The sequence below is a fragment of the Coloeus monedula genome (assembly GCF_965178545.1).
Source record: "Coloeus monedula genome assembly, chromosome: 6".
Lineage (NCBI taxonomy): Eukaryota > Metazoa > Chordata > Aves > Passeriformes > Corvidae > Coloeus > Coloeus monedula.
This window is the reverse complement of record NC_138786.1, coordinates 14,051,566-14,071,662: the sequence shown is the minus strand read 5'-3', so window position 1 is coordinate 14,071,662 and position 20,097 is coordinate 14,051,566. Positions and strand designations below refer to the sequence as shown.

The window sequence follows — 20,097 nt, the reverse complement described above, 5'->3', positions numbered from 1 at the left end:
TGTGAAGAAGGTTAGAGCATTTTCAGAAATCTGCCCATCGTGCACCAACTATTCAAGGTATAACAAGCACAATTCTATTCATAGGCAGCCATCAAATCATAATGAAAATATACTTCACATTTTCTGTATGAAAAGGCCTTTTTCATGATATAAAACTTCAGTGCACCCATTTCAGTGAGAGTTATATATAAACATATATAGATATATGTTTCAAGCCCCAGGTGGAAGTCAGTGTGTAAGAGGACTGAGTTGAGTCTTGAGCAGGATTACCATGCATGCTCTGGAAGTGGATGTCACTGGGAACTTCTCTACCCTGTGATATATTAGAAGAGCACATGTACATATGTAGGAACCCTACCTGTAGGAAGTTTAATGTACTATTCAGATAAAATATTATGCAAGATTCTGCCCCCTCAATTTAGTTCTGTTTGAGAATAATTTTACTCTTTTTAAACTGGGGAAATTCTAGTTATGGCTTGAGAAAGTTAAAACACCTCTGAATTTTTCCATTAACATCCAAACATCTGACAGATCCAAAGTCTGCTTTTTTTCTTGGATCAAAAGAACAGGACCAGTAAACTTTAGGGATAAACTTTATTATTTATGAGCTCCATTTATTCATCCTTAATTGAATTTCATTGACCACTGTTGTATCATCTGTACACAGAAAAATAACAAACAGAATGTAGGTAAAAAATAACTTTCAGACAGGTGTTTCGCAATGACTCTTCCTTCTAGAAAAAGGGAATCAAGAGATACATGGACTTTCCAAAGCACTTTTTGGCCAATCAGTTATTTATAAAGTGCTTTATAAAGAAATGTCCATCCAGCAGCAATATTTCATATTTCAACATGTTGAAGAATTTTGGGTTTTTTTTGTCGGTTTGGGTGAAAAGTAGCAAGGGAATACTTACAGATACACAGTGACTGGTTTAGATGACATCAGGCCTCTGACCCCACTGCTGGTTTAGGTAATTTCCTTCAATTCATCCATTCTCTTCCTAGTGTTCTTAATTTAGTATCTTGATATCCCTTGTGGCACTGACAGCCCCCTCTGTTACTGGATAGTGCAGAGAGAAGCTTTGCCATATGTAACCCAATCTACAGTGATGCTTTGCCAGTTTAAGGACAGTGTGCATGTCTTTCTAGAGCTACTGGGGCACTCTGAGGCATGGTGCCTTGCCACATTAGAAATCCGAGTTCATGAATGGATTCAGATTTCCAGAATTTGTTCAACAGCCAAAAGATATCTCCGGAAAAGAGATGCTGGGTACATAGCACTGCTGATCTGAAAAAAAACATTGGCAGGAGTTCTAAACTGAGCTGCTTATTCGTCCTTCTCGTAGACAAGGTGAATTTAGATATTAGCTGGATGTAAGAAAAAGACATTAAAAATATAACCTGAGTTTTGCCCCTTATACTTGGCAAGCTGGCTAAGAGATGACACTTCTCGCCTAACATAATTTACAGTGGAAGTCCATAGCAAACAATGCTGCTGAAATATCAGCAGTTAAACTGTGGTCTCTGAGATACTGTACCATGCTACACTCTGTCCAGCTTCTAATTATCACGAAACTATTACAGATTTTTCTAGGCTTGTCAATGTTTTTTATGTTCCTATTGTTAATGTTCCTATTATTTTGTGCTTCCAAACTTGTCTATTTCAGCCCTGGCCTACTAAGAAACTTGACAGCTTATTCTTCAGAATCATAGAATCATTTAGGTTGGAAAAGACCCTTAGGATCATCAAGTCCAACCCAGCACTGCCAAGTCCCCCACTAATCCATGTCCCAAAGTGCCACAACTGCATCTTTTAAATACCTTCAGGGATGGTGACTCAGCCACTTCCCTGGACAGCCTGTTCCAGTGCTCGACAACTCTTTCAGTGAAGAAATTTTACCTTTATATCAAATCTAAACCTCCCCTGGCACGTGAGGCCATTTCCTCTTGTCCTATCACTTCTTCCTTGCAAAAAAATTCTGACCCCCATCTCTCTGCAGACTCCTTTCACGTTGTTGTAGAGAGTGATAAGATCCCCCTGAGCCTCCTTTTCTCCAGGCTAAACACCCTCAGCTCCCTCAGCCACTCTTCATCAGACCTGAGCTCCAGACCTTTCACCAGCTTTGTTTCTCTTCTTTCGCCTCCTCTAAGAATTCCTTGTTGCATTTCATTGTTGCCACGGTCACAATCTTAGCTGAATGTCAAAGGTTCCTAATAGGCACAGTCATGTTCTTCAAAGACTTCATGCGTTTCACACCTTCCTTTCTGTATTGTCATTTTTATTTTAAATCTTTTTTTTTTTTTCATTATTTTTATACTTTTTGAATGCGGTTGCTGTAGAACTCTTTAGACAACGTTTCTGTGGTTTATGTGTGATTTTATGCATATAACACAATCAAACAGGGAATAAAGATTTCTGAAGTGACTTATTGATGGCCAAATTTTGACGCCCTATCTTTTCTTGTCAGAAATACCTCCAGATCTCTGAGGCCCAGGTGCAGTTGTGACAGAGTGAGTGGATGGCTGTTACATCTGCCAGGTGGCTTTACTCTCATCACCAGAATTTTAGGACTTCAGAATTAAGAAATTAACTATATTTAGAGAAGATGTTAACAATTTGTAGAGGGTTCTTTAAAAGTGGTAGTGGGGGCAGGTGTAAGAGTGGGGCAGTGGTGTAGCAGATTCTTTCCTGAGCTAAGGATTCCAAATTTAGTCCCGCTGCTGGCCATAAATGGGGGAAATGCAGTTTGGGTTGTAGTCTGATCCCCCCACTGGAGTAGAGGAAAGGGGCTGTGGAAGTGCATTTTCACTCCCTACCTACCTGCACATTTGCATTTCCATAGGAAACTAAAGTGTGCAGAGATATGGTGCATGTCTGTCCATCCCAACAGGCATTTGAGATGGATCAGATCTGGGAAGTGCTCCTGATTCCCATAGTTTTGGCACAATGTTTAAGGTTCATGTAATTCGTTAGAAGACATATCAGCAGACTTCTGCTTTACAGAATGCCTTTGTAACAGTATCTAGCAATGATTTCTCTCTGCTCCTTACATCTTTTCTATAACATCCGGCGGTGATCTGAGTATGACAGGATCAGAATCACGTTTTCCTGTAATTTTAGGAGTGCTTGTGGTACTGGCTCATTGATCAGAAGTTGAAGCTACAGAGATTTTTTTTTTTTGAGTCATGAATTATAAGTATTGAAATTCTTTAAACTTAGAAATTAGACAAATATGAAATCGTATAGAATTATTTTTTTTAAACTTGTTTTAACTGCCTTGTTGAAGCCTTTTTAAGATTAATTAAAGGTAAGATGTAATTAATGGTAGCTAGTTTTACTTTCAGAGATACGAAGTTGTCTTCAAAGTTTGTTTTGCTCATAATGAGCTAACAGTCATCTGAATAGAGGCCTGAAAATCATTAGCAAGAGTTTTCTATTAAATATGACATAAACCAGTATTTCTATTACTTCCTTAGCCACCAGCAGGATGGAGCTAACTATGTTAAAAATCATGCTCAGACTGTATTTAAAACATTGCTACTGACTGTGACACCATTGATGAATAATCCACAGCTGTTAGACTTGTATCATTACCTGAAATCCCAGTTGCCATGTTAAAATATATGATACATTTGTAGTTAGAAAATTCAAAAACATGATTTGAAAGCCTCATAAACATTTGGCGACTAATATCCAAAATTATAAAGAAGACCCAATTAGAGAACTAAACAAGGATTTTTTTCCCCTGAAACATTAACATTATAAAGGAAACATAATTCTTTCTGTAGGTGGCTTCATAATTCTGAACATTTGAGATTGTTAGTATTGAAATATAGGTAACAGGGATGGACGCACCCAGACCGCTTTGAATGCAGCTATAGCCAAACACTCTCTTGAACATGACTGACATACATCAGCTGACCAGAGTGTGTAGAGTGTAGTCAGGAGTCATAGGTAAGCCCTGTTTAAATTTCAGGTCAGAAAACCTAAGCAATACTAAAGTATTTAGCATACGAAATACTGAAGTATTTAGTTCTCAGTTATTGAGGATATTGGATCATGTGAACAAGTTTTTTTTGTTCAAGTTCTAGAAAAAGATTTTCCTTTCACAGATACTCAGATTTGGGTGATAGTGCTGCTCCTTTTGAATTGTAAAATGTACACAATGTTTATGGATCCTTCTGGTTTTGTGGTTGTGGTCACATTCTTTGGAAATTTGAAGGAAGTGTATTAAGATTTTGTTTTCTACTAGATAGAAATCTGCAGGGTAGACCTAACCTTCCTGTTGACGATTACTGATTTTACCTTAGCTCAGGTTGCAGTATGGTTTCCTTCAGCAGTCATATTCAGAGATTCAAATCCCATCAAGACTTGATACTCATTCCTGCCAAAGAATTGAATCTATTAAAGTGTAATTTTCTTGATTGGATCCTAGGCTCAGGGTAAAAACATCTGAATGTTATTGTTTTGCCACTATCTCACAGTGGGATTTTATAAAAGAGAAACAACTTATCTGTGTCTGGTTTTCCTTAGTGAAAATAAGATGCATTGCAAAGCTAAATTAATTTTCAGAAAGCAAATAGAAATAGATGGAAATGCCTTATTAGTGCTTAACATTTAGTTCATTGTTCATTCATGCTGATATTTTAGAATCAGAGGCTTGTGAGTTCAATATGTGGCCTCACAGTTTGCCATTTGGGACAATGTACAAAAAGAGTTCTGGGTCCTCATTTGATGTTTTCATTCAAAATTTTCACACTGTAGTTTTCTTGATTCAGTAAAACTTGTGTTCAGCACTTGCTGCTTCTTTCTTGGACACTATTCTACCAGTGTGTGTTAAGCATGGACCTGAAGGGTAGGTACATGTCTGCTAGTTAGAAACAGTTTTAAATAATATGGTGGGATCTGTCTACCTACTTCATTTGTCTGTGTATTTATTTGTCCTTGTATTAGACTAATAAGATTTTTCAAAGTCTCCCAGAGGATAACTTTTGCTATGAAACCTGGCTGTCAAGTTAGTTCTTAGAGTCCTCAGCATGGGATTGGCACCAGCCCATCTCCTTAAATTCATTGATTTAGTGCCTGTGTCCTCCCTTGCACTGCTTGCTGTCTCTTACTTCAACTTGTAAATTCCCTGGTTTAAAGTTGTTTTCTATATTTCAAATCACAGTTTGAGACTGCACAGCTTTAAGCCTTATCTGTGTGCTCCTGGTGTCTTTGAACCATGCTCCAAGTAAACTAAATGCAAGCCAGTTGCAAGCTGGATAACCACTGGTAATTGTCTGGTTCCAGTAGTAAGGCCTAGCTTGATCTTATTAATTCTAGTTCAGTTTTTGGTCTGAACCTGGTTTTGGACTTGAATCCAGGCTTGGAGGAGCACAAGCACACCTTATCTTTTAGAAGAATTTATTTCAATTCATTAGTAAGCCTAAGAACCCAGTTCTGCAGCATTTCAGAGGGTGGACTTGTTGTCCAATGTACAAAGTCAATGATCAAGATTTCCTGCAATTAACAGTGTGTCTTTTTATGTCCATAGAATTAGGCCTTCCCATTCATACTTGGCTTGGGCTAGTCACATTGCAAGGAATGTTGTAGCACAATGGGATATTCCACCTGTCCAAAAGTAAGGGAAATTAAATGGCAAAGAAAGAAATGGTGTTAGGCATTATCATAGACTTAACTGGTTACCAGAACATCATAAGAAATGAGTGGTTGAAGTGGCATCATCGGCAGTGAATGTGGAAGCATGCAAAGGAGAGGAATGAGTTAAGTGAGGAAAGACAGGGAGTCTGCAGTGTAGAAAGAATCTGGAAGAAATATGAGAAAACTGAGATACAAGGGGTTCTCTAAGGCTGAGGAGAAACTGCCACCAGTTTCTGTCCATCTGTCAAAGTGTCATTTTCTCCCTCCCTGGCAAGAAGAGAGCAGGCATCATGAGATGGGTTTTGCACATCTATTAGGTGTATTATTAAAGAACTTCTACCATATGCTCAAAGCCTCAACAACCTCATATATGCCCAATAGCAAATAATTGCTTGTACGAAAGGGTGAGGGTTCCTTCTCTATTTCAAAAAAGGTTGGCTTTGAGCAGCTGAAGAGGCAGGTGAAAGGGAACTATACATTTGCAGGCAGATCAACCTTGGCAGGCTGCCAACACAATCCAAACCTGTGAGGTAACTTGTTTAACACCCTCCTGTGCAGAGGTGTAAACAGCAGGTAGCAGAGGTAGGGTAAAAGCATCACCTACTTTTGTGACAGTGCTTCGTAAATACCGGAGGAAAGAATTCCTCTCCATGCCAGAATTTGTCGCACATAAATATTTGTAATAGTTGCTATGGCAGTTGAGAGGAGAAAGATGAAAATCAGAAAACAGTGAAAGCTGTCTGAAAACAAAGAAATGTATCCAGAGACTAAGCTCGACTACTGGAATTTTTATTGCCCTGAGTTCTTATTATAGGCCTTTGATTGCAAAAACACCCCCCAAACCAAAAACGCCCCAACCAAAATCCAATAATTGTATCTTTATTATTTAAAGATAAAATAGCTTATTATCTTAATTAGCCCAGATGCTAAAAGGTGGCCTTCATTAGCTGTAGTTGCCATTTTTAACATCCATGAATCTGACTGTGCCTGACACTTGGGTGATATGCTTAAATTTTCCAGAATAACTCAAAACAGATAGGAATCTGGGATAAAGTACTTAGGCGCAGCATTACAGTTGTCTGGGATGAGATTCAGTGCTTCAGCCCTGGAGTAACTCAACACCTACAAATGGGATAGGAATAAGATCTCTTTAAGAATCACCCCATCACTTTTCTGATGGCAACCACTTCGCGCATCTCATTGTTGCCAGCATCCCCATAACATTTTGGAGGGGGAACTGAAAAACCTGTGTTGGGAGTGTGTGGACTGATCTTTCCATAGCATTGAAACTTATTCCTCTCAAGACACTAACATTTAACATATAGTATGCTTCTCATTTCCAGAATAACAAATCTGGGTATCCTCCACAACTTCTAACTTTTGATTTTCAACTGTCTTAGGTATTTTTTTCCCCTGCTGTTAAATATGAGGCTTTCTTGTCTGACATTTCCAAGCTGCATTAATTGATTCGTACAGAATAGCATCTTGTTGCTGCCTGCTCCAAGCTGCCCTTCCCCTCCCTGGCCAAACAAGCCAGGATTTGCCCCTGCCATGTGCTCTGAACTCCTTTGTTCCAAGCTGCGCAAAACCGAAAGTAACTCAAACTCTGTAGCAGTGTCTGATTGGCCGCTCACCCCGCGTCCGCCCCCAGTCCTCCCCTTTCCTTTCTCCTGAATAAAAGAGGACCTCAGAGCGGGCATGCTGTCTTTGGCTTTGCACCTCCTGCTGTGAGCGACGTCTGTGTCTCTCTGTCTCTTATTGAAAGCAGGACTATAGCATAAGCCAAGAGCTGTATTTCTCCCTCTTTTCTTCTGCTGGTGGTATTGGCTTTGCAGCTGCCCTTTGCCGTTCTTGCTGAAGGGCCAGGTTGCTTGTGCCGTCCCTCTGGATGACTCAGGCTTCCCGAGGCGCTGAGACTGAGCGCTAGCCGGTAAAAGCTGTGAGTATAACCACAGTATCTTTTCAAAAATTCCACCTAGGATTTCTGATGTTGTACAATCAAGCACTCTTACAATGCCCTGAGTTTTACATAGGGGTGCCTATTAACACAGTTATGACTAAGAGCTTTTCACAATTTCCATTATATAGTAAAACATTATTTTCAGGAATTTAGAAGGCAGCTGTAAAAAGCAACTGTGGACTGCAGTTTTACGCAGAAAATCTTCGCCCATGAGAAAATTATTGTCACAAATGCTGAAAGCATCAGTCAGTTTGCGTTGCTATTTTTAGGTGGACTGACTGAAAAATTAAATATAGTAACTCAGTGGTTTAAAACATTTTTTCACACTCATGTACAGCCACCAGGTGTAAAACACCCCATGATCCTGATTCTCTGAGGGTTTCTAGCTATGACAAAAGGAGCTTGAAGCTCCATAAAATAGGTTAAAATTTCCAGGCACGATTGAATTTTCAGTTGATGGAGAAAGTCACCATTATATCATACTGCAAGAGGGAGGGAGAAACCTTGCCCATCTTCCTTAAATCCTTGAGCACAGGGAGTGGAGCAGAAACATGAATACACTAAGGAAAGAGCATCATACATTCTGGCTAAGCATGAGCAATTGGTCCAGATTCAAACAAGCCCTCTTTCTACAACTGTCTATTTTTCTAAGTCTAAAATGTGTACCATTTTCTCCTTCAGGAACCTCAGTATCTCAGCAATAGAAAAATGTTTAGGGTCATTTGCCTTTCTTCCATGTAGATATGCAAAGTGTCTAAGCAAGTGCCTAGCGAATAACTTGGTAGCAAGGGGAAAATATTTCCTTAATTTGTACTTTGATTTGGTTTCACAGGATCAGTGCTCCAAAGTGTGTGTAGCGTGAGCATTACAGTGTCTTCACAGAGTTTTCAAATAAAGAATGGTTGTGTTTTCAATTTGGAAGGGGTAGTTTCACAGGAATTAAAAAAAGAATGATCTGTAAATTTCTGTCTAAGCCCCTATTTCATGGCAAATGCTTTATTTTTTATCCAGCCAGGTAAATGTCATAGCATATTGAGACATGCCATTGCCATATTTGCAAAAACATCTTCCTGGTTTTGCTTACAAATCCCAAAAGCACAGGGATACCTTATTTGAAAAATTAGCCTGAAGAACAGCTCCTGTTATCATGCTGCTTTTGCTTCTCTCTCTTCATGTTATATTATTTACTAATTATATTATCAGTTATTGTAGTGCCAGCACACCATGTGAAAGGCAAGAAGAAATGGCATATACCTATCCTAGCCCCAGATCCTTGCTAATTACTGATGTGATATGACAAGTGAAAAAAGCTAACGCTGGATGGAAGGAATTAGTTATATTGCTACAAAGAATGACATTGCATCATTCAGAAAGTGACAAATTATTGAAGATTGAATGCAGGAAATGGGTCACTAAAGCAGTGACTGCAACACATTTTAAAATCTTTTGCTAAGTATTCTGCATTTCTTAATACCACGTAATTTGAGGGAGGTGGTTTTGTAAAACCCTGTTCCATTGTTAAACATAATTCCCTTTTACAAACTACATTGTACTTAAGCTTTTAAAAATCATTGTTTTGCTAAAGAACATGTGAGCCAGCAAAGAACAGTGTTCAGCTACACCTTGAACAATGCATCCATCAAATATGAAGTCAGACTGCCTTCTTTCTCTGTCCTTAATTCCCGTCTGTCATTTCTCCATCTTAAAACAAAACAAAGCATTGACTGAAGTATGAATGGATCACTATGGCCCTTGTTCAAACAGGACTTTTTCAACAAAAAAGCTTTTTGGGATGACTGAAGACTGTGGAATTAGCCCCTGTGTTTTAAATTAATGTTGTGTTTTCTGGATGTTCTAGGTGACACTCATGTCATGAGAAATTTGAAATGATGTGAATAACAGCTACACTGGCAGTAAGGCTGTTACTTTTATGGAAACATTTTTATGTTAAATAGATTAGTGAATTCCTCTTTGTATTTTTTTGACTTTGAATATGATTAATATAGTAACAATAATTGCTTAGCTGGTAGACCAGCTGCTTTTTCTGAAAAATCAAATCAAATCCATAGATCTTGTCAGGTACCTGACAGTAATTGTTAGTATTGTTTCTCTTGGGCTGGGCTGTTTCATCCACAATTTTCCTTCCTGTGGGCCTCTATTTTCCCCAACTGAATACGAAATAAAATATCAAAGGGAAACAACAATAATGTTTGTGGGAATGCAGATGGTTGTTAGGTCTGATGACTGGCAATTCCTTACTTCTGGCATCATTACTTACGCTGAAAAACTTTCAACTTAAATATGATTCATATTTCTGTTCTATCAATAACATTAATGTCAGAATGGGGTTGTTAGCATTTAATTAATTATCTGTGAAGGATCTTGAAGTCTGCAAGTGGCACAAGATTGAAAAATATGATGACACTTAAACACCTCCCCAAATTTATAGTAGAGGCTGATTCTTCTTCACAATTTCTGTATAGATGTTTCATGGATCTTCACTGAGTAACTATTATGTTGGACCATATGTGTGACTATGTCAGCCACCAAGAGCTAAAGTCAGGCCTCAAGCTCTAATTAATTCAGTTAATATCCCGTGTAATTTAAAGCATTATTGTATTGTTTTAGCTATATTCCATGCCAAGTTTCCATGAGGGTTAGCATTTTTTAGAATGTGGTCAAGAAATCTAAATTGTTTGTGTAAGCCATCAAGCAAGTAGCTACATTTAGCATTTTTAATTCATTTAAATAGTACAGATTTGGACTGTGGAGCATGGATGTGCTAGTGGCTTATTTAGAATTATTGTTTTGGTGTTTATTAGGACACAGCTAACAATTCAGCTTTAAACACTGGTGAGTGAACTGGTGGAGCTGAGAACAGTTGCTTTGATTTCACACGCAGCAGATATTCCACTCAATTTTAGCTTTAGACTTTCAAATGGGGAAAGATGTATATGCAGGTTGTGAGTATGGCTGTGAAAACTGGTGCTGTGTTTTAATTGAGATTAAGTATTTTGCTTGCATATGTAAAACAAATGTACTAAAAAAAGTAAACTCGCTGCCACCAAAACTGAAAGCAAGGCACTCTGGAAAATATATGCTGATATATAACTGGCTAGAATTTCCTTCATTTTGCAAAGCCACGAGCCACATGCATCAGCTCACCACAAAGTCATTAGGTCTTTTTAAACTCAGATGAAAAACATTAACAAATACCACAAAAGGCTTTAGTATGGCCCCTTTGTTCATTCACATATGGCAGTTTATAACTCCTGCACCACTTGGGTCGTGTGTTTGTTTAAGCTGCCTCCATCAGGCCAGCCCTGAAAGAACAAAAGACATCTTGAGCGATCCTAAGCAGGAAATGGGCTAATCTAAACATGGCTTGTGACACTATAAGTAGAATAGAAAGGGGAGGGATTGATTAGTCATTAATGTCCAATTGACTCCATATGGATGTTGCAATAATAAGGCCTTTTTCAGTGCAGTAGCAGAGTTATTGAATTAGAGGTTTATGTTTCCTCAGAGCTGACCTTAGGGAATTCCCGGTTGGTTCTTCTTGTTGATGTTTTAAAGAGAATGGAGTCTCTTAGCAGCAAAAAGAGAAGTCTTATCATGACCAAGTGTTGCTTGGATGTAGCTAACCTGTGCTACAATGTATTCCCACCTCTTAGTATTTACTTAGCACATTTCAGAATCCTTGCAGGTGAAAAAATTTAGAGGCCATTTAAATATTCCAATATTTAATGAATTGCTTGTGGCTTTCCCAGTTTTTCTTCCCATTCATTCACTGACATGCAGCCTGTAGGAAATGCTCAATGCTCAAATTGCAGCTGAATAATATTTGTGTAGCATTTGGAACAAAAGCAGCCTGACAAACAGAACATTTGTGTCACCCTTGTTCCAAACCTAGCTGTGTTTCCAAGTGGGTTTTTTGTCAGTGATGACAAGACATGCCAGTAAAGACAATAGTTCATGTGGTACCCATTTATGTTGCCTCTCTTGCTGATAATAAAAAATGAGAAAGTCTGAATGGTGTTGGGGATGAAGAAATAAGAGACAGGAAAGGGGCAAAACAGATAAATGTTACTCTACAACTGCTACATGTTGCTTAGATTACAGTGAAGTAGTAGTAGTAGTAATTCTTGTAACTTTCTCTAAAACTGATAACCCAAAATATTAGTTAAATGGCTACTCTTGTGTTCTAAGCTTCCCAAAGCTTCTCTTTTCATGCTATTTTTTCCATATTTGTCTTTTTCTATTTGATTTTAAATACTGCTACATTTTTCACAAAGGCTGCATTTGTCTGTACACAGGTTAAGAGCAGCTCAGGGGACAGCCAAGCTGGTTTTTCATGCTCCCTGTTTTTATGGCATGTCCATGTTTATGAGTAACCCATCTCTTGTGGTAAAAGAGTGACTCCTTTTTGCATGTTTATCAGGATCTGGTCTCTGCAGTGCTAGTTGTGTTGCCACAGACAGGGACAGATATTTTGGAGGTCACAATCAGTCTTTTCCAAACTAGGCAAATATGTCACCTCAGCTTAATGAATAACTGATGATAGGAGCTTTACTACTAACCAGTTTTTTCATACCAGGAACCTAGAAAGATTGTCTTTATTTCTATGTATCCCATCTTGGTGTGTGTCCATGGAAGACGATCTGCAGTATATTCCCTAGATTAGCCAGATTCATTATCTGGGGGAAGTCAGGGGAAATGTATCACTTCAAACATGAATCAATGGCCATAGTGTGAAGAGTAATTAAGGAATAACAGGGTGACTGATAAAAATCTCTTTCTTTTTGCTATCACGTCTTTTCTCTCTCTTTCCTCATCTTTTTCTTAGCCTTTTTTGCTCCTTTCTATCACATCTACTATTGTTTGTTTTCTGGTAACATGTAAAGCCCCGTATCGGGTTTTGTTGTAGATGATGTGCAAAATGGAAGGTAAAACTCATATCCCAGTAAAGACAGTAGGATTAACCCTACTATGGCCAAGATTTCAGAAAACGTGCTGAGAGATGGTGCCTGCCGTAGAATTCTTTTCATCAGTAAATGTAAGAAAATCAGATAAAGGCGTGAATGAATAAATAAACAATGTAACAATTGTTATTTTATGTTTCTTAACATTTATTTCACATTAGGATATTTATCTTTCCTGTTGATGATCAGATTCTTTTATCTTTCTATTTTTCTCTGACTAGAGATCTCTTTAGAAATGAAAATAGTGTTTGAAATTATTTTCATGAAGCTGCAGCATTTTTAGATTTATTGTGGTGTTCTTTGCCTCAGTATTTCCCCTAGAGTAGTGTGGAATCCAGCTTTCACAGAGAGGTTATATCCATACATCCACAAAAAAAGATCATTCTTCTTTAATCTGCTTTTAGTTTTAAATCATTGAAGTCATAACAAGTTGAGCAAATGAAAAGGATCTAGGAAGTGAGGCAGTGAACACATCCAGAAGCTAAAAGTGTCACTTTGAGGACAGCCCCTGTCTTTAGGCCAAAGTATAGACTTCTTTGCCAACTAAGCCACTAGGAAAGCCAAACTGTACTGCTTTTGCAATAAATGTAAATTCTGATCAAGCTCTTAATTCTGAAAATCCCTCCTCCTGTGATTGCAGTATGCACAGTAACTGGCAGGTAGAGCACTAGTTGCCATAGAGAGACAATTACCAAATTCCTTCTCTCATCTTGTCCTTCACTGGTGGTACATTTCCATTTTATCTGTTATTTTAGTTATTAGAATTTCCTGAAAATATTTTCAGAAAGACGTAAAACACCTACTTCTTTGCACTTGCTTATTTTTTTTCTTTATATATTTCAGGTGTCTCTTTCAGCCTCCATCAGTATAAACTATAATTATCACAATAGGAAAAAACCCCTTACTTTGTTAGATCTGTTGAAATTGTTTCTATAGGGCACAATAATGTCAAAATATCTGCTTGACAGGATGAAGTACCTAAGAACAACCAGTTTGAAAGCTTGTTCTTATGTGTTTCAACTTGTAAAACCTCACTGAGCGTGTGTCTTTCTATCATTAGCACCTCATTTCTAATCTAAAAAGGTACCAAGACCTTCTGGCTCCCCCCGTAGAATCCCATGCTACAAGAACTATTTTACTGTAATGCTTTATATGCTGAATATAATTCTGTGGTTCTGAGACAGAAGAGCATGAAGATTATATTGCTTTAGTTATTTGCAGAAATTCATTTTGCAAATGCTTTTGTGATGGCCTATAGGTCAACTTGCAAATATTTCCCCAGAGATCAAGCTCAAAGAACATCAACTCTTTGGCTGTTTTTTCAAGTCCTTCAAGTATGGACTTGCATAAAGCGGATGCAGCCAGAGTTGACCTTCTTGGGATGGTTGTAATTTATTACTCCACGTAAGAATTGTTTTCTGACATAACCTTTCTCTGAAAACAGATTATTTATGGTCATTTTCTGCCTTCTTTTTATTTTTTGCCTTTGGTTTATTTTCTCTGTTTGTTTTTTTTCATTCTATCTAAATTAGATATTAGAATTAAATTCATTCTATCTAAATTACAGATTTAAAAGCCACCTATAATCTTTCTCTCAGTAAAACTACTTTTTACCTGCATTAGGATTGAAAAGTCCAAAATCATGTTAGAAAGGGCTGTAGTGAATAAGTACCTTTGGGAAAGTAAGAGATGGAAAGACATCCTATGGATTCAAATATGTCTTTCCTTTGTTGTGGGTAAAGCAGCTGAATAAGAAATTATAACTTTTGCATAAATAATAATTTAATTTTTTTTTCACCGGCTTCCTGAGTGCTCACATACTAGTAACATATTTTTATTATGTTATCTTAAAGGATAGAACAACATGTTACATGCTGTGTTTGACTTTTCTGGAATTATATATCTCTTTGTGTCAACAAATATTTCAGTGTTGACTTACTATGTTTGCAACGTATTGAAGTTTCTAAATAAATACATCCTCTCTCAAAATATGGTACCTTTGATATGTTTGTGGTCCAAGGCTTCTGGCAGCAATGGACAGAGCCTCATCAACCATTCACCCCTCTAAACTGGCCCTACCTGCAGGTCCTTCTGCAAAAGTGCCCTTTGCTTTTGCAGTAAAAAGCTGACTGCAGCCTCCTGTAAATGCAGAACACCTGTAGCATGGTGCTTAACTTAGAACAGTGTTAAAACAGTTTTGCAGCTCACATTTGCCGCAAACCTGTCCTCTTTTATGTGCACGCATGTTAGTATACAAATTGCCAAATTGGTGTCAGTTGTAAAGTAATGGCATTGGAGGCATCATAAATTACCCCCGTGATCCTCAGGAGAAGACACTGCTGTATGCGAATGAGTGTTTTGCTCTCAGAGTAATGTATGTCTTCATCTGGCCCAGTAGTCAGCATATTGCCCTGTGTTGATGGATACAGTCAGCTTGAAACTACACTACATTTCACTGCACAATAAACATGGCTGTCAACACCATATAAAGCAAAATCAATTTATCCTGTATGGTCAGTGCGTTTTAAATGAAATTAATGTACTGTGGACCTGGTGGCAAAAAGGTAGTGTATTAGTTATGCATCCTCTATTTTAGGGGCCTTTTTTCATGTAAATGTGTTTCTTATATAGAATTTTTAAAAAGGTATGCCTATATAATGCTTTCACTCTGAATTAGGAAAATTGGTTTTTGCACAACTAAAACTTGTGCCTGTATTCAGTAAGTGGCAATGTTTTGTTTTACTTACTGTAAAGAATTAATCTTATATTATTTGGCAAATAAATTCATGTTAGTAGCTGTAATAGTTTATAAAAAAAGGAGACCTATTGCTATACTAATTTGTTGTCAAGTATCTTGTTTTTTCAAGGTATTAAATTATATGATCGGTTTGATGAGGTCTAAGTATATGAGTCTCCCACTGTAAATACTTTTTGCCCTTTTTATAGCTAAGATATAACTCTAAAAACTTATGTTATCATTACAATTGCAGAAGTTTTTTCCAGTAAAGGCATGCCTTGGTTATCTGTTTCTCCCATAGTAACTAGTTCTGCACTTCAGCTCTGTGAACTCTAAACCCCCATGAGGCTTTACTGTTTGTGGTCAAGAAACAGGGCTGGATGCATTCAAAAACCCAGTTAAGGCTGGCATTAGGTGAATTAATGGCAGATAAAAACCAGGACACTGGGATACACTAAAGCACAGCAGGCATGGAGCTGGAGTTCTCGTCTTCCACTCTGGAGGCTCCGGGATTCTGTGCAGGTACCTGTTGGAGGCAGACAGTTATATTAGATGTATGTGGTCAAATGCTCCAAAGCACGTCTAAAATTCAACCAAAGAAGATGCAACTTTAAAATATTTAGCTCCAAATGTAATCAGATCCATTCAAAAGGCAGCATGTACCTCGTGCACTGTATAATCCATTTTATGAAATATTTGGCTTCACTGCTGTAGCAGCAAAGTCATTGTCAACGGCTTGTGTCAACAGGCCTACATAAGTTTGGATTCTCAAATGTAACTTTCATGTGAGTTTTTTTGAGCATTCAGATCATGTATTTTATGTTAAAGTCACAAATGGAAACTTTATCAAATCTCCATGTCTTAATTGGAGAAATACCAGCGCAATTCGTTTCTTCAATTTGATGTTGGGTCATCTCAGATGGGCAAGCCTGGCCAGTTACACTGAGACCACTGGTTGTCCCTTCTCTCTCTCTCTCTCTCTCTCATAAATCTGGCAGCAGAGAGAGAGAGACAGAGAGCAAAAGAGGCTAAAATAAGCACAGCACTTAAAGCACTTTCCTAATTCACGTAATAATGCTTTGCATCCATCTTGTTTCTTCCTGCCCTGACATTACAGGGAGTAAAGCAGTGAATGGCTCTGCCGCTAAACTACAGCAGTATTATTGTTGGCCAACAGGAGGGGCCACGGTGGCTGAAGCCCGGGTCTACCGGGACTCGCGGGGCCGTGCCAGCAGTGAGCCCCACATCAAGCGGCCGATGAACGCCTTCATGGTCTGGGCCAAGGATGAGCGCCGGAAAATCCTCCAGGCCTTCCCCGACATGCACAACTCCAACATCAGCAAAATCCTAGGTAAGTGCAAGGCAACGGGCAACAGGTTGTGCTGGCAGGTTTAGATTAGATATTAGGGAGAAATTCTGTACTGTGAGGGTGGTGAGGCACTGGCGCAGGCTGCCCAGAGATGTTGTGGGTGCCCCCTTCCTGGAAGTGTTCGAGGCCACGTAGGATGGAGCTCTGAGCAACCTGGTCGAGTGAAAGGTGTCCCTGCCCATGGCAGGGGGTTAGAACTGTATGATCGTTATGGTCCTTTCCAACCCAAACCATTCTACAGTTCTATGAACTTCTCTAATTTTAGGCCTTTTTTTTGGGAGATGTTCACCGAAATTGATGTTACTGAAACTTACACAAATGAAGATTCATGGACTATATTAATTTTCATTCCCTTCCTTTTCCCTTTCTGCCCCTTCTCTAATGCGTTATAGTCTCAACAGCACTCACAACATGCTTTAAAGCTTAGCAGCATTGAAAAGGAATGTTTTGTGAAATCTGTTGCAAGAGTGTGTCCCCATAAAGGGTTTAATTGCTAGATCCCATTAGAATGCACCTGAACTACAAATCACATGAATGCAAAATGGAACTTGATAGAATAAATACTGGGATAAAGTTAAAAAAGTTCAAAATCAAAGGTTTATGTCAGACAGTGCAACGTCAAGGAAACCCGACATAGTTCAAAAGACCTGTACATGCAAACCTCACATCCAAAATGATGTTTGGTTCAAAATGTTGCAATATTCAAAAAACTAACCACTAGAAGCATGCAGTTAAAATATTGCTTAGGTAAAAGACACCTTAGTTAATATTTAATTTGTATAGATTGGGACAATTGGGGAATATTCCATGGATTATATTTTGCCACTGTGCAAATAAATGGACTCATTTTTGAGAAATTTTGATTTGCTTTTTAAGACCCCTTGAGAGAATTAGAAACATACGTGCGAATGAGTGGTGAAATGTTAAAACCTATATTTGCTTTTTGAGTCTTTGAAGTGAAAGACAGATTCCAAATGTAGCTCATAATAAATAAAAGTAAAAATCAAGTTTTCTCTGTAATCATTTTATTGTAAACTCTGAGTTCAAATACATTCTTAGCAAAGTTTGTTGCATGTTAGTTCAATCAGAGGCAAGAATACATAGAAATAAATGTTACTTTGTCCTAAAACTTCCAAAATCTTTCTTAGTAGCTCTCATATTTTTGTCTACCATATAAGTGAGTTGTATGAATAGCCTTTCAGTTTTGTATAAAACCTTCACTGTTTCAGTGTTGGCAGCTGTAGGGAATCTATATTATTTGTGTGCATTCTGTGAAAAAAACTATTAGGAGCATAGTAACTGTATTCATTAAAATGTAAACTTCCAGCATAAATATTTCAGAAGTGCCAGCAATTGAGTGTTTGTTAACCATGGAATTAACCTGTCAGTATCTGCTCTGCCACAAATAAGTCTATGTCCATATAATATCTGTGCAACTTTTCCAGGACAATGAGAAAAGAGACTGAAATATTAGAACTGACACAGAATATTGCTGGCTACAGATAATATTTATACAACTTTTCCATTTGTTGATGTATGAAAAATGTTGGTAAAAGAATAGCTTCCACCCACGTTTACCACAGCTGTAATCGTTTTATTCATCTAAAAGACACCAAAAAGCTATTTTCTGCATTTCTTATTCCTGTCTCTATTCAAGTGTTTAGATAGCTCCTTACAAACAATACAAGAGATCTGAATACTTTTGCCTCTTCCTGTGTACACTGTGTTAATTTTTAAAACTTTTTTTTTTGGTGCAGCTTTCAATGAGAGTTTACAGGACCTGAAGAGGTGTATATAGTTACAATGTGCTTTCTCTTTTACTTTTTATCTTTCCAGTGTGAGTTTGTGAAATGTAACTTTCTCTATTCAGTTCTGTGTGCTTGTTACATCTGGCCAGAAAATAATATGCATAATAAGATTTAAAATAAGTATCAGTATTATGCCAAGCTCATATCAGAAGTTCAGTAAATTTAAAACATGCAGACAGCAAGGGATTGTTCATAACTTTGCTGAATCTCTAAGGTTTGATCCTTTTTTCCTGCCACATAACAAGTTGTTAATATCTATTAGCTGGAGTGTATAAACTAAATTCTCATAAAAATATCAAAGACGCCTGTGTCCCTAGGCAATGTATTAGGCTTTTAACAGTGAAAGTATGGCTGCAGACTTTCCTTAACCATCATACTGTGCGTGGTATTACACAGGTATGGAATTACTCACAGATTAATGCTCTTGTTGTAAAAAAATTAAGTAGTCTGTTTTGCAGCACGAGGCTGAGATTTTGAGACATAACTATTGATTTTAAGTGCACCTATTTAATTGAGATTTCCATATGCTTGGTCTGCAGCAATATCTGAAAGTCAGGGTTCCTTTAAGGTGTCTCAGGTTGTGCAAGCCAATATATGTGCAGAGTGATGTAAATTTAAATCAATTTATTTAACTAACTTAATTAAAATTTATTATGGCGAGAAGGCATGTTGAATGGTGTATGTGTAAGGCTAAACCTGCTTTACTTGAGCACTCACTAACATTTTGTGTCATTAGGATCTCGCTGGAAGTCCATGTCAAATCAAGAGAAACAACCTTATTACGAAGAGCAGGCACGACTAAGTAAAATCCACCTAGAAAAGTATCCTAATTACAAATACAAACCTCGACCAAAACGTACCTGCATTGTGGATGGGAAGAAACTGCGTATTGGTGAATACAAGCAACTGATGAGGTCTCGAAGACAGGAGATGAGGCAGTTTTTTACTGTAGGGTGAGTACAATCGCTGTAATTGTTTTCCAAGACAGAGCACGTTGTTTGAAACCAAATAGACTTATCTGTGTAAGTCACTGACTAATGTCATTTAGAAGGAAAGGATTTGAACTGGTAAGACCTTATTAAAAACATAAGATGGAATATGGAGCTATCAGCTTGCCACTGAATGCTGATTATGAGACTGATCATGGAATTCTTTACAGTCAAAAGAAGTTGTTTCTCATTAGCCTGAAAGGTTTGAATCATGTCTTTTGTGAGTTTTTAGTAAGCTAATCCATTCTGGGTTAGTAATGACTCCAGCATCGTTTCCTAAATTAAGAGAAGAACAAAGAGAAAACCACAAAGGATTATTCCTCTGTAGAATAAGGAATCAGGAGAGGAGGAAAAGGCAGAGGAATAATTGCAGTTGTGTGAGGAACTCACATGAATGAATGATATCATGGTACGAAGCTACTAGGAATTTTGTTATATATAGAAGTGTGGAAAAAAATATTTTTTAAAAAGTAAGTTTTAGAAAGAGTCTTTCAAGTAGTGCATAGATAGACTGGGTAGATTTATAACCCAAAATATATGGCTCAAAAAGATCCTGGCACAGTTTTAAGAACACTGTGTGTGTTTTTAGCGGTATTTCCTCTAATGTT

General features: G+C 37.8%; 1 protein-coding gene across 8 annotated transcripts in view; it reads left to right on the top strand.

The window, feature by feature from the left end:
* SOX6 (SRY-box transcription factor 6) overlaps positions 1-20,097 on the top strand; it is a 368,589-nt gene that overhangs the window by 335,012 nt on the left and 13,480 nt on the right. For 7 of the 8 annotated variants that reach the window (XM_082283580.1, XM_082283584.1, XM_082283585.1 and 4 more), the window contains 2 exons: positions 16,441-16,674; positions 19,237-19,453. In XM_082283580.1, coding sequence (XP_082139706.1) covers positions 16,441-16,674; positions 19,237-19,453 — 451 coding nt within the window. The remainder of the gene's footprint in view (positions 1-16,440; positions 16,675-19,236; positions 19,454-20,097) is intronic. The other variant, XM_082283578.1, reaches the window with a different exon arrangement.